Source organism: Mobula hypostoma, chromosome 4, assembly GCF_963921235.1.
Source record: "Mobula hypostoma chromosome 4, sMobHyp1.1, whole genome shotgun sequence".
NCBI lineage: Eukaryota > Metazoa > Chordata > Chondrichthyes > Myliobatiformes > Myliobatidae > Mobula > Mobula hypostoma.
In genome coordinates this window covers 5860904-5873328 of record NC_086100.1, presented here as the reverse complement: position 1 = coordinate 5873328, position 12425 = coordinate 5860904, and the positions used below count along the sequence as shown (strand labels likewise).

The window sequence follows — 12425 nt, the reverse complement described above, 5'->3', positions numbered from 1 at the left end:
TGAGTCACTCTAGAATTGTGTTTGTGTGTGTACGTCTGTGTGTGTGTGTGTGAGAGTGTGTGAGTGTGTGTGAGTGTGAGTGTGTGTGTGTGTGTGAGTGTGTGTGTGTGTGTGTGAGTGTGTGTGAGTGTGTGTGTGTGTGTGAGTGTGTGTGAGTGTGTGTGTGTGTGTGAGTGTGTGTGTGTGTGTGAGTGTGTGAGTGTGTGTGAGTGTGTGTGTGTGAGTGTGTGTGTGTGTGTGTGTGTGTGTGTGTGTGTGTGTGTGAGTGTGTGTGTGTGTGAGTGTGTGTGAGTGTGTGTGTGTGTGTGTGAGTGTGTGTGTGTGTGTGTGTGTGTGTGAGTGTGTGTGAGTGTGAGTGTGTGTGTGTGTGAGTGTGTGTGTGTGTGTGTGTGTGTGTGTGTGTGTGTGAGTGTGTGTGTGTGAGTGTGTGTGAGTGTGTGTGAGTGTGTGTGTGTGTGTGAGTGTGTGTGTGTGTGTGTGTGTGTGTGTGTGTGTGTGTGAGTGTGTGTGTGTGAGTGTGTGTGAGTGTGTGTGTGTGTGTGTGAGTGTGTGTGTGTGTGAGTGTGTGTGTGTGAGTGTGTGTGTGTGTGTGTGAGTGTGTGTGTGTGAGTGTGTGTGAGTGTGTGTGTGTGTGTGTGAGTGTGTGTGAGTGTGTGTGAGTGTGTGTGTGTGTGTGTGTGTGAGTGTGTGTGTGTGTGAGTGTGTGTGTGTGAGTGTGTGTGAGTGTGTGAGTGTGTGTGTGTGTGAGTGTGTGTGTGTGTGTGTGTGTGTGTGTGTGTGAGTGTGTGTGTGTGAGTGTGTGTGTGTGTGTGTGTGTGTGTGTGTGTGTGTGAGTGTTGCTTTTGATTTCTAGCATCTGCAGAACCTTTCGTTGAACACTTTCTGAACAATTCTCTCTCTCACTTGTTTTGACAGGTTTAAGGAATCTCTGTTGGCCGGTGTTCACCAGTACAATGTTCCTCCTGGGTTGGCCCACCCTCTTGTGAACGGCTGGATGCTCTCTCATTTGGATTCTGTTCTTCACGAGACCTTCCTGTCCCATTAAGACCCAGCTGTTGTGGTGAGATCTTCCCCAACCTCTTGCCACAATGAGTGGTTTCCTCTCGTACCTGGACCCCCGGCGAGTTCATTGGGGCGCTACCTGGGTGGCGCTGCATTCGCGCATCCTCCGCACCAAGCCCGTGGAATCGATGCTCGAGGACTCCAGCCAGCATGGGGCGGGTCACTCCAGGCTGGCCCAGGTGCTCACCACAGTGGATCTGGTGTCCCTCGGAGTGGGAAGCTGCGTAGGGACCGGCATGTACGTCGTATCGGGACTGGTGGCCAAGGAGATGGCAGGGCCCGGAGTGATCGTCTCGTTCATCATCGCTGCAGTGGCGTCCATCTTGTCAGGTGAGTGGAAGCAGGAATAAATATTCACCGCAACACACACAAAATGCTGGAGGGACTCAGCAGGTCAGGCAGCATCTGTGGAACTTGTAACGTGAACAAAATCACTAGAGAGACACTTGAGCTAGTGGATACAGATGTGCTTTATTCAACAAAAACAAGCAGCAGGCATAATAGGAGACACCCTTGGAGGAAGGGGCCTCTCGTCACAATATTACATGATATTTTTATATGCTAAAGATCAAAGATAACAGCAGGACAATATATCTACAATGCTTCCTTGGAATGACATATAGTTTTCACATCTCCTTCTTTGCACCCACACTCCAGACACCCAAAATGAATGTTAATCAGCATTGTCTGGTTTGTGATCAACTTTAGTCCGCAGCTGCAGGAAATCTACTGTTCAGGGTTGCGTTTTAAATTCAATCTGCAATCCACAGTCATGTCTGAAAATTGATTTTCTATATACCCTAGGTCCAGAATGCGCCCTAACTGAAGTGAATCAATAGAGGACGTTTCGGGCTGAGACCCTTCAGCAGGACTGGAGAGAACAGGGGAAGAAGCCAGAGTAAACACGAGGAATTCTGCAGATGCTGGAAATTCAAGCAACACACATCAAAGTTGCTGGTGAACGCAGCAGGCCAGGCAGCATCTCCAGGAAGAGGTACAGTCGACGTTTTTTTGAGTCCTGACGAAGGGTCTCGGCCCAAAACATCGACTGTACCTCTTCCTAGAGATGCTGCCTGGCCTGCTGCGTTCACCAGCAACTTTGATGTGTGGTGCAAGAAGCCAGAGTAAGAAGGTTGGGGGAGGGGAAGGAGGGCTAGAAGGTGACAGGTGAAGCCAGGTGGGTGGAGGACGGAGAATGAAGTAAGAAACAGGGAGGTGATCATTGAAAATGCAAAAGGCTGGAGAAGAAGGAATCTGATAGGACAGGGGAGTGGACTATGGGAGAAGTGGAAGGAGGACAGGCAACAGGGGGAGGTGATGGGCAGGTGAGAAGAAGATGTAGGAGGCCAGAGTGGGAAATTGAAGAAGAGGGAAAGAGGAGAGGAAATAAATACCGGAAGGAGTAATCAATGTTCATGCCATCAGTTTCGAGGCTACCGAGGTGGAAAATGAGGTATTGCTCCTGCAACCTGAGAGTGTGCTCATCGTGGCGGAAGAGAAGACCATAGATCAACATACGGGAACAGAATATTCACGGCTTGTCCATGCTGTGGACCGTCTGCTACCAAGTCCCATTGACCAGGGCTGGTGTGGGCTCAGTTCCTTAGATGTACTGAATTTACTGGTCTCAGCAAGAAGCAGTTACTTGGTCAGATGGAGGCCATTCCTCACATCGAGCCCTTGCTATCGTTTGATTAGATTGGTTTTTTTATTGTTACATGTACCGAGGTATGGTGAAAATCTTTGTTTTACATGCCATCCAGACAGATAATTCCATAGAGGTGCAGAGATGGTTGCCCGCTGTGTCCGATGATGACAGGAAAACTGTGTGTGAGAGTTTATAAAATGGAAAAGCTATTGCACTGGGACAGTTCCACTCTCTCAAACTCAGAAGTCTTAGTCCAGTTGTCAAAACTGGGTGCTCCTTGGTTGCCTCGTCATACCCGTCACTCCCCTTTGCCTTTGTGGCTGTTGGATCTCACTATAGATCTCATCTGCCCGGTCCGCTGGAGCTGACTTCACACGCTAGGACAGGCATGTCCCTATCTCACTGGGGTATGAAGCCTGCCGTCTACTCTCACCTGGTTTAGCCTGCCTGTCAGAGCAGTGTACCGGGTGTAGCCACTGTCACATGCAAACAGCTACCTGGAGCCACACGTCGGAGGTGGGTGTCTAGTGGAGACCAAAGGTGAGCGAGCTGCCCCAGAATCAACAGGATAAGCCCCTCCACCACAGGTTCAGGGTTCAATTCTGGTTCTGTCTGAATGGTGTCAGGCAGTCTAGAGTTCAGAGTTCAATTCTGGTTCTGCCTGTCTGGTGTCAGGCAGTCTAGAGTTCAGAGTTCAATTCTGGTTCTGCCTGTACGGTGTCAGGCATTTTAGAGTTTAGAGTTCAATTCTGATTCTGTCTGTAAGGTATCAGGCAGTCTACAGTTTGGAGTTCAATTCTGGTTTTGTCTGTAAGGTGTTTCCACCTTCTCCCTGTGACCACATGGGTTTCCCCTGGGTTCTCCGGTTTCCTCCCACAGTCCAAAGACTTACCAGTTAGGAAACCATAGACAGGGTGCAGAGGAGATTTACAAGGATGTTGCCTGGATTGGGGAGCATGCCTTATGAGAATAGGTTGAGTGAACTCGGCCTTTTCTCCTTGGTGCAACGGAGGATGAGAGGTGACCTGACAGAGGTGTACAAGATGATGAGAGGCATTGATCATGTGGATAGTCAGAGGCTTTTTCCCAGTGCTGAAATGGCAAGCACGAGAGGGCACAGTTTTAAGGTGTTTGGAAGTAGGTTCAGAGGAGATGTCAGGGGTAAGTTTTTTACGCAGAGAGTGGTGAGTGCGTGGAATGGGCTGCCGGCGACAGTGGTGGAGGCGGATACGAGAGGGTCTTTTAAGAGACTCCTGGATAGGTACATGGAGCTTAGAAAAATAGGTGGCTATGGGTAACCCTAGGTAATTCTAAGGTAAGGATATGTTCGGCACAGCTTTTTGGGCTGAAGGGCCTGTATTGTGCTGTAGGTTTTCTATGTTTCAATGTTTCTTTGTAGGTGAATTGGTCATTGTAAATTGTTCTGTGATTAGGCTAGGGTTAAATGGGTGGGTTGCTGGATGGCATGGCTCATTGGGCCAGAAGAGCCTGTTGTGCGCTGTATTTATAAATTAATTAATAAATACATAAATAATCAAGGATGTGATAGGGGCAGCCCACAAATGTCATCACATATTCCAGTGCCTACATATCATGCCCACAACGCCTGACAGAACAATGCAGAACACAGCAAGCAGCAAAACAACAACAGCAAAACAAGTCCCGTTCCTCCTCCCGCCCTCCCATATACAACAGCTCTCCAACCCCAGTCAACCCCAGCCTCCTTTGGACTTGCGGACTTGCAGATAATGGGCCTCTGACTTCCAGTGGACAGCCCACAGAAGGCAAAACTGGCAGAATTCAGTTCATCATGGTCAGACTGAATGGGCTTGAGAGGTTGCCTTGTCTTCTCCTGCTCCTGGTTCTGATGGTCTTACCAACATCCTCACTCTTCCCCGCAAACTTATGTTATCCCTTGTCCAAGCTCACACAAGTTCATCCACCCACAACTCTGATCCTGGCTACGTTGATTCTATGCCCAGAGATGACTTGATTTTAAATTTTCATTGTCATTTTCAAATGCCTTCTTTTTTAATCAAGACCTGAATGTCACTGGCAAGTACAGAGTTCACCAACTACGTCATTGACCATGAGAAGATGATCTGCCTCCTGGAACTGCGGTTGTGTTTCTTGTAAAAATTCTTGTTGGAGACAGATGGTTCTGGCATATGGAATCCTTGGTGATAAAGAACATCAACACTTGTCTTGTAACAGGGACTACCAACTACTAGACTGATAGAATAACCCCTACATTCATGCATGTCCATTTTTGAGTCTGGTGGTCTTGGTGTGGATGTTATGTAGCCTTCTTCCTGATGGAGATGGGATAAACAGTCCATGAGCAGAGTGGGTGGGATCTATCAGGATGTCAATAACCCTTTTCTGGCATCGTTCTGTATATAGCCCTTCACTGTGGGTTGGTAGTGCAGGTGATGCACTGGGTGGTTTTGGCAATCCATTGTAGATCCTTCCTGTCCACTGCATGCAATGCAGTGATGCAGCTTGTTAGCTTGCTCTCTAGGCCATAAGAACATAAGATATATGAGCAGATTTCGCCCACTTGGCCCATCGAGTCTGCTCTGCCATTTCATCATAACTGATCCATTCTCCTCTCAGCCCCATTCTTCTGCCTTCACCCTGTAACTCTTCAAGTCCTGACTAATCAAGAATCTATCAATCTCTGCCTTAACTATATGCAATGTATTGGCTTCCACAGCTGCCTCTGGCAAGAATTCCACAGATTCACCACTCTGGCTAAAGAAATTCCTCCTCATGTCCTTTCTAAATGGACGTACCTCTACTTTTAGGCTGTGTCCTCTCGCCTTAGATTCTCCCACCATAGGAAATATCTTCTCCACATCCACTCTCTCAAGGCCTTTCAACATTCAATAGGTTTCAATGAGATCCCCCCTTATTCTTCTGAATTGCAGTGAGTACAGGCCCAGAGCCATCAAATGCTCCACATACGATAAGCTTTTCTATCTCAGAATCGCTTTGGTGATCCTCCAATTTCATTTCTCAGGAGGCCAGAACTGCTCACAAGACTCCAAGGGCCTTTGACAGCCCCAGCATTACACCTTTGTTTTTACAGAGACAGCCCCCTTTTCTGCAAATCTGTAGAAAGATGTGAGTATAGATATGCATATCCGGGCTCTCCTCAGAAAGTAGAGACGCTTGTGAGCTTTCCTGATTCCGTAGGATGTGTTCTGGGACCATGAGAGATCTTTCTGCGCGTACAAAGGAATTAACTAAAGCTCTGCCCTTTAATCTTAGTGCGCACTACAAAACGGCTATCTATCAAAGGCCTCCCTGTCTAATTAGTGTAATGCATCCAGCCTACTGACTTGAATTATTGATGTGACTCATCTGTTCTGTGCCCTGACTGGGTTCCTTTATGCATCACGCTTTTCGACTGATCTGTAACATTAAGGTCAGCTTTCTCCAGCAGCAGTGACTCACTTCATTAAGAAGATAAAGTGGCCATAGTGACAGTGTTGGTGGATGGGTCAATTTGTCAGCCCCCTTCTGGGTTTAGTAACATGGGGAATGGGTCCCTCTGCATCTGCATGAGGGAGGGATGAGGTTAGGAAAACGTATCCCTGGTCCCTATCTCGCACTCGTTCTGGTGAGCCCTCCCTTCTCTCCACCTTGACCTCTTCCCGTGAAATGCTTCCAAAATCAAGTTTTAATTGCAGTTTTCTGCTTTGATTTGTGCCAGTGCTTTCTCTGTCTAGAACCTTGTCAAGAACATGGAACATAGAACGTAAAACGTAGAATAGTACAGTACAGGCCCTACAGCTCATGATGTTGTACTGAACTCTTAACCCACTCTAAGATCAATCTAACCCTTCCTTTCCAAATAGGCCTCCATTTTTCTTTCATCCATGTGCCTTTTGGAGAGTCTCTTAAACGTATCTGCTTCTGCCACTACACCTGGCAGTGTGTTCCACACACCCACCACTCACTGTGTAAAAACAGTCTACCTCTGATATCGCCCCTATATTTCCTTAAAATTATACACCGTCCTGTTGGCTATTTCCACCCTGGCTGTCCAGTTGAACTATAGCTCATCATTTTGCACACCTCTATCAAGTCCCCTCTCAGCTTCCTGCTCTTCAAAGAGAAAAGCCCTAGCTCGCTCAGCCTGCCCTGAGAAGACATGCTCTCTAATCCAGGTAGCATCCTGCTTAACCTGCTTTGCACCCTCTCCAAAGCATCCGCATCCTTTCCATAATAAGGCGACCAGAAATGAACACAATATTCCGAATATGATCTAATCAGGATTTTACAGAGCTGAACTCAATCCCCCAACTTTTAAAGACCAATAAACCATATGGTGCTGTGCTCACCGGAGCTCAGAAGAAATTGCGGGGAGGGGGGAGAATCTTACTGAAACCTATTGAATATTAAACAGCCTAGATAGAGTAGATGTGGAAAGGATGTTTCCTATAGTAGCTGAGTCTAGGACCAGAATAGACAGATGCCCATTTAGAACAGAGATGAGGAGGAATTTCTTTAGCCAGAGGGTCATGAAGTTGTGGAAGTTATTGCTATGGATGGCTGCGGAGAGCAAATCATTTAAAGCGGATGTTGATAGGTTCTTGATTAGTAAAGGAGTCAAAGGTTATGGGGAGAAGGCAGGAGAATGTGGTTGAGAGGGATAATAAGTTAGCCATGATGGAATGGCAGAACAGACTAGATGGGCTGAATGGCCTAATTCTGCTCCTATCTTTTATGGTCTTATGATCAGCTGCCTCTAACCACCCTATCAACTTGTACGGCAACTTCGAGGGGTCTGTGACATGGACCCCAAGATCCTTCTGGTCCTCTGCATGGCTAAGAAACCTACCATTAACCCTGTTAGCACCTTAGAACATTTGACATCAAAGGGTATTACCAATGGAAACTGATTGGGGAACATGTCTTATGAGGATACACTGAGCGATCTAGGGCTTTTCAATTGTAGTTAACTGATTGTCCATCTCCAAAGGATGGGGCCAAGGCAAATGGCAGAAGAACTAGAGTTAGGGGAAGGGGACTTTCATTTACTGAGATACAATGTGGAACAGACACTTCCAGCTCTTCGAGCTGTGGAGCCCAGCAACCCCTGATTCAACCCTTTGCCTAATCCTGTGAAAATTTACAATGACCAATTAGCCCAAATGGTACGTTTTAAGGCTCTCAGAGAAAACCAGGGAAACTGGAGGAAACCTATGCATTCCATGGGGACTTCAGAATTGAAATCCGATCACCAACAGCCTGAGCTGTAATTGTACATGGTAACTGCTATGCTACTGTGAAACACACAGTACGGTTTTATGGTTAGTAATTCTGCTATCTAAAGGTCTAGAGGAAACAGGTGCAGAGAACATGAGACAAAGAAGGCCATTCAGCCCATTGAAATGGTCCTAGCAATGAGGGCATGCTACCAGAATGTACATAGCTGCCTTGCTCTTCACACTGATGAACAATTGTTCACCCAGCATCAGAGATTTCTAATGCTCTATCTAATGCAGTTCATTGAACAAAACATTAACTGTATTTGTCATATGTACGTTGAATCATGCAGAGCTCACACACAAAATGCTGGAGGAACTCAGCAGGTCAGGCAGCATCTATGGAAAAGAGTACAGGTGATGTTTCAGGCTGAGACTCTTCATTGGGACCTGCAGAGTTCCTCCAGCATTTTGTGTGTGTTGCTCTGGAATTCTAGCATCTGCAGAATCTGTTGTGTTTATGAAACATACAGTGAAATGCATAGTTAACGCCGATGACGAACACACTCCGAGGATGCTGAGGACAGCCAAGCTTTCAGCGCCAACATAGCATACCCACAACTCGCTAACCCTACATCGTTGGAATGTGGGAGGAAACCAGGGCACCCAGAGGAAACCCACATGGTCACGGGGAGAACATACAAACTCCTCGCAGACAGTAGCAGGAATTGAAACTCGATCTCCCGATCACTGGCGAGAAGGAAGGAGATTGGGACTGAGAGGGAAAATGAATCAGCCTTGATGCAATGGCTGAATGTGCCATTAATTCTGCTCCTATGTGTTACAGTCTTACATACATGCAGGCACACATGCACACACAGACAGACACACACACAGACAGACAAACACACACACACAGAGTTCTAACCATGGCTGACTGTCTCTGAACTTTGACCTACATCATGTCACTTCCTGCCTCTCTGTGTGATTGATGAGGTGAGGGTCAGAGACTCTTTGACATTTTGTTCCTTCCATCTTGCAAAAGCATCCTCTTTTTCATATTACAGCACACTCCTTCCTGGGACACAGACATGGGTCATTCCTCCCTTCCCTTTCCTCAGGCCTCCCTCCCCCGCAGAGTGGAGGGCTGATTAAAATGGGCCAATCCCATCCATTTATCACACAGCCCCTGCCGATCTGCCTCAGGGGGCCAGTAATTCACCGGTGTCAGATGGTGGTGATTGACTGCATGGACGTCTGCCTATCTGAGTGACCCTGGCACTGCCCAGTGAGAGAGGGTGGAAGTTGCATTGCGTTGTTAGAAAGAAGCTGAGCGAGCTGCTGTACTCTGGTCTCCAGCGCCATTAACACACAACATTCATTGAGAAAGTACTTGATGAAATACAATCTCTCGATGAGGTGTCTCGCCCTGAAGCATTAACTGTTTACTCTTTTCCATGGATGCTGCCTGACCTGCTGAGTTCCTGCAGCATTTTGTGTGTGTCGCTCTGGATTTCCGGTATGTGCGGAATCTTTTGTGTTTATGATTTCAAGATTCAAGATCGTTTAATGTCATTTCCTGTACACAAATGTAAAAGAGAACAAATAATTGTTACTCCAGATCCGGTGCAGCACAAAAAGACGCAGTAAGACAAAGAACACAATAGTAATGAAACACATTAAATATAAATACACAAGATAGCTTATATACACAGATTGATTGTTTGTCCATAAGGTGACACTGGGCACAGGAGTGTCTGTACGTAAGGTGACTCTGACAGGAAATGATAAAGTAGTGGTGGTTGGGGGTGTGGAGGGGTGGGTTAGTGGGTGGAGGTGTTGATCAGCCTTACTGCTTGGGGAAAGTAACTGTTTTTGAGTCTGGTGGTCCTGGTGTGGATGCTACATAACCTCCTCCCTGATGGGAGTGGGACAAACAGTCCATGGGTAGGGTGGGTGGGATCCTTCCTGATGTTACTGGCCCTTTTCCAGCACCTTTCGGTGTGTATGTCCCTGATGCTGGGTGGGCTGGGGTGTTGGTGATGTGTTGGGCGGTTTTGTCTACCAGTTGTAGAATGTTCCGTGGTGCAGTTTCCATACCCTGCAGTGATGCAGCACGTTAAACTTCAAACCACTTCACCATTTAGTTCTCCTGCACTCTGGCGGGTAACTAAGGAGAGAATTTTTCTAATGGCCAGAGAAGGAGCATTGAAGGTGAGGACACGGGGCCAGTGTGGGAGAAGAGAACTGCTTCATTCACACTGTCTTGTGATTTGGCAGACAGTATCTGAAAGGGACATGGCCAAGGATTCAGATTCTTTTCTTCATCATGAGTACATTGAAGCATATAGTGAAATCTGTCGTTTGTGTTAACAACCAACACAACCTAAGGCTCTGCTGGGGGCAGCCTGCAAATGTCACCATACATACCAAGGCCAACATACCATACCCACAATGCTCAGCAGAACAACACAAACAATAACAGCAACAACACAAAATAATGCCATCAACACAAGCCCCTTTTCTTCCTCACACACACACACACACACACACACACACACACCAGAAGCAGTGAGACAGTCACATCTTGATGCTTCCGGTGCTAACATATCACGCCTGCAACTTACTAACGCTAACCTGTATATCTTTGTAATGTGGGTGAAAAATCACATGTCTCAGAGAGAGCGTACAAACCTCTTACAGACTGTGGCGGGAGTTGGACCCAGATCTTCCGACCGCTGGCTCTGTAAAGGCCTTCTTCCTCCACATTCTAACTGCTATGCTACTGTACAGGTCTCCTGTTTGTGAAGCCTTGCCCACTTCCCTCCATTGCACACACATTGATGTCTGCACAGACATGATTGATATCCAGTTTGTTTCTTCTATTCTTCCGCGTTGCAGCGTAGTGAATTCTTAGAAAGAGCAAGCAATTGTAATGGAGGAAGAAGGGCCTGAAGCAATGGATTAGGTTATTCAGAATAAACCTGCTGATTACCGATAACATTGGGGAATACAACAGCCCCACAGGATTGATGAGACAAGCACCTGTAACTTAATTTATGAACGAAGTGCGTGACAAGATTTCACAATCACATCTTATTGCAATGGTTCCTAATTTGATTTTTGACGTCATCTAGTGGCTTGTTTTGAGTGCTCACTGTGAATCTATGTAGTCAACAGAGCAGGAGAGAGCAATATCTCTGCAGAATTTGTTTATAACTCATGCAGTCGCTTCAAACATACAGCAGAGTATCATCCCAAATTAATCCCACTACACCATGTTCTGTTTCCGTTCCTAAACTAATCCCACTGTCCCACTCTCTCCCCACAGTCCTGTATCAGTCCCCAAACTAATCCCACTGTCCCACTCTCTCCCCACAGTCCTGTATCAGTCCCCAAACTAATCCCACTGTCCCACTCTCTCCCCACAGTCCTGTATCAGTCCCCAAACTAATCCCACTGTCCCACTCTCTCCCCACAGTCCTGTATCAGTCCCCAAACTAATCCCACTGTCCCACTCTATCCTCACAGTCCTGTATCAGTCCCCAAACTAATCCCACTGTCCCACTCCCTCCCCACAGTCCTGTATCAGTCCCAAACTAATCCCACTGTCCCACTCCCTCCCCACAGTCCTGTATTAGTCCCCAAATTAATCCCACTGTCCCACTCTCTCCCCACAGTCCTGTATCAGTCCCCAAACTAATCCCACTGTCCCACTCTATCCTCACAGTCCTGTATCAGTCCCCAAACTAATCCCACTCCCCACAGTCCTGTATCAGTCCCACACTAATCCCTGTCCCACTGTCTCCCCACAGTGCCCAAATCCCTCTGTCCCAATCTCTACTGTACTAGTCTGAGATTTAGCACAGTCGGTCTGCTGTATATTTTGGATGTTACAGTGTGCTACCACAGCCCTGGGAGCAGGAAGTGGATGGTCGAATGTGCAGCTGATGCAGACCACAACTACCTGTTACATGACCACTTGTGCCATGCGGACAATCTCTGGGGTCACCCATTTTGTAAAGACACTGCCCAGAAGAAGGCAATGATGAAACACTTCCGCAGAAAAGATGACCAAGATCAATCATGACCTTTAAAAGACCACGATCGCCCATGTATACGACACAGCTTGTAATGAATGAATGGAGCACTGGGCAGTGGTGAGCATAAAATAGAATGATGAATAACATCACTAAGCAAATGGATAAAAATGGAGGTCTATGGGTCAATTGACACACACACACACACGCACACACACCCACATACACGCTCGTACGTCCACAAACACATCCACACTTCACTCTCCAATCACAGGATAGGCCTCCGACAATCAGCTTTTGGCTTCCAGACTTCGGTATTGAGCCTAGGACTTGCCAGTGAAGAGACCCCAAACTCCAGACTACAGTACAGAAAGGTAGAGGCCCCTTGTCCCACGGGGCTGTGCTAACTTTTTCTCCGGGTCCACCATCAATCTAATCTTTCCTTCTAAGCTTCCTCTT

At 47.1% G+C, this 12425-nt stretch overlaps 1 protein-coding gene across 2 annotated transcripts in view; it reads left to right on the top strand.

The window, feature by feature from the left end:
• LOC134345100 (solute carrier family 7 member 14-like) overlaps positions 1-12425 on the top strand; it is a 188167-nt gene that overhangs the window by 55584 nt on the left and 120158 nt on the right. For both annotated transcript variants that reach the window (XM_063045259.1, XM_063045258.1), the window contains one exon: positions 916-1392. In XM_063045259.1, the coding sequence (XP_062901329.1) occupies positions 1089-1392 (304 nt within the window). In that variant the 5' untranslated portion in view covers positions 916-1088. The remainder of the gene's footprint in view (positions 1-915; positions 1393-12425) is intronic.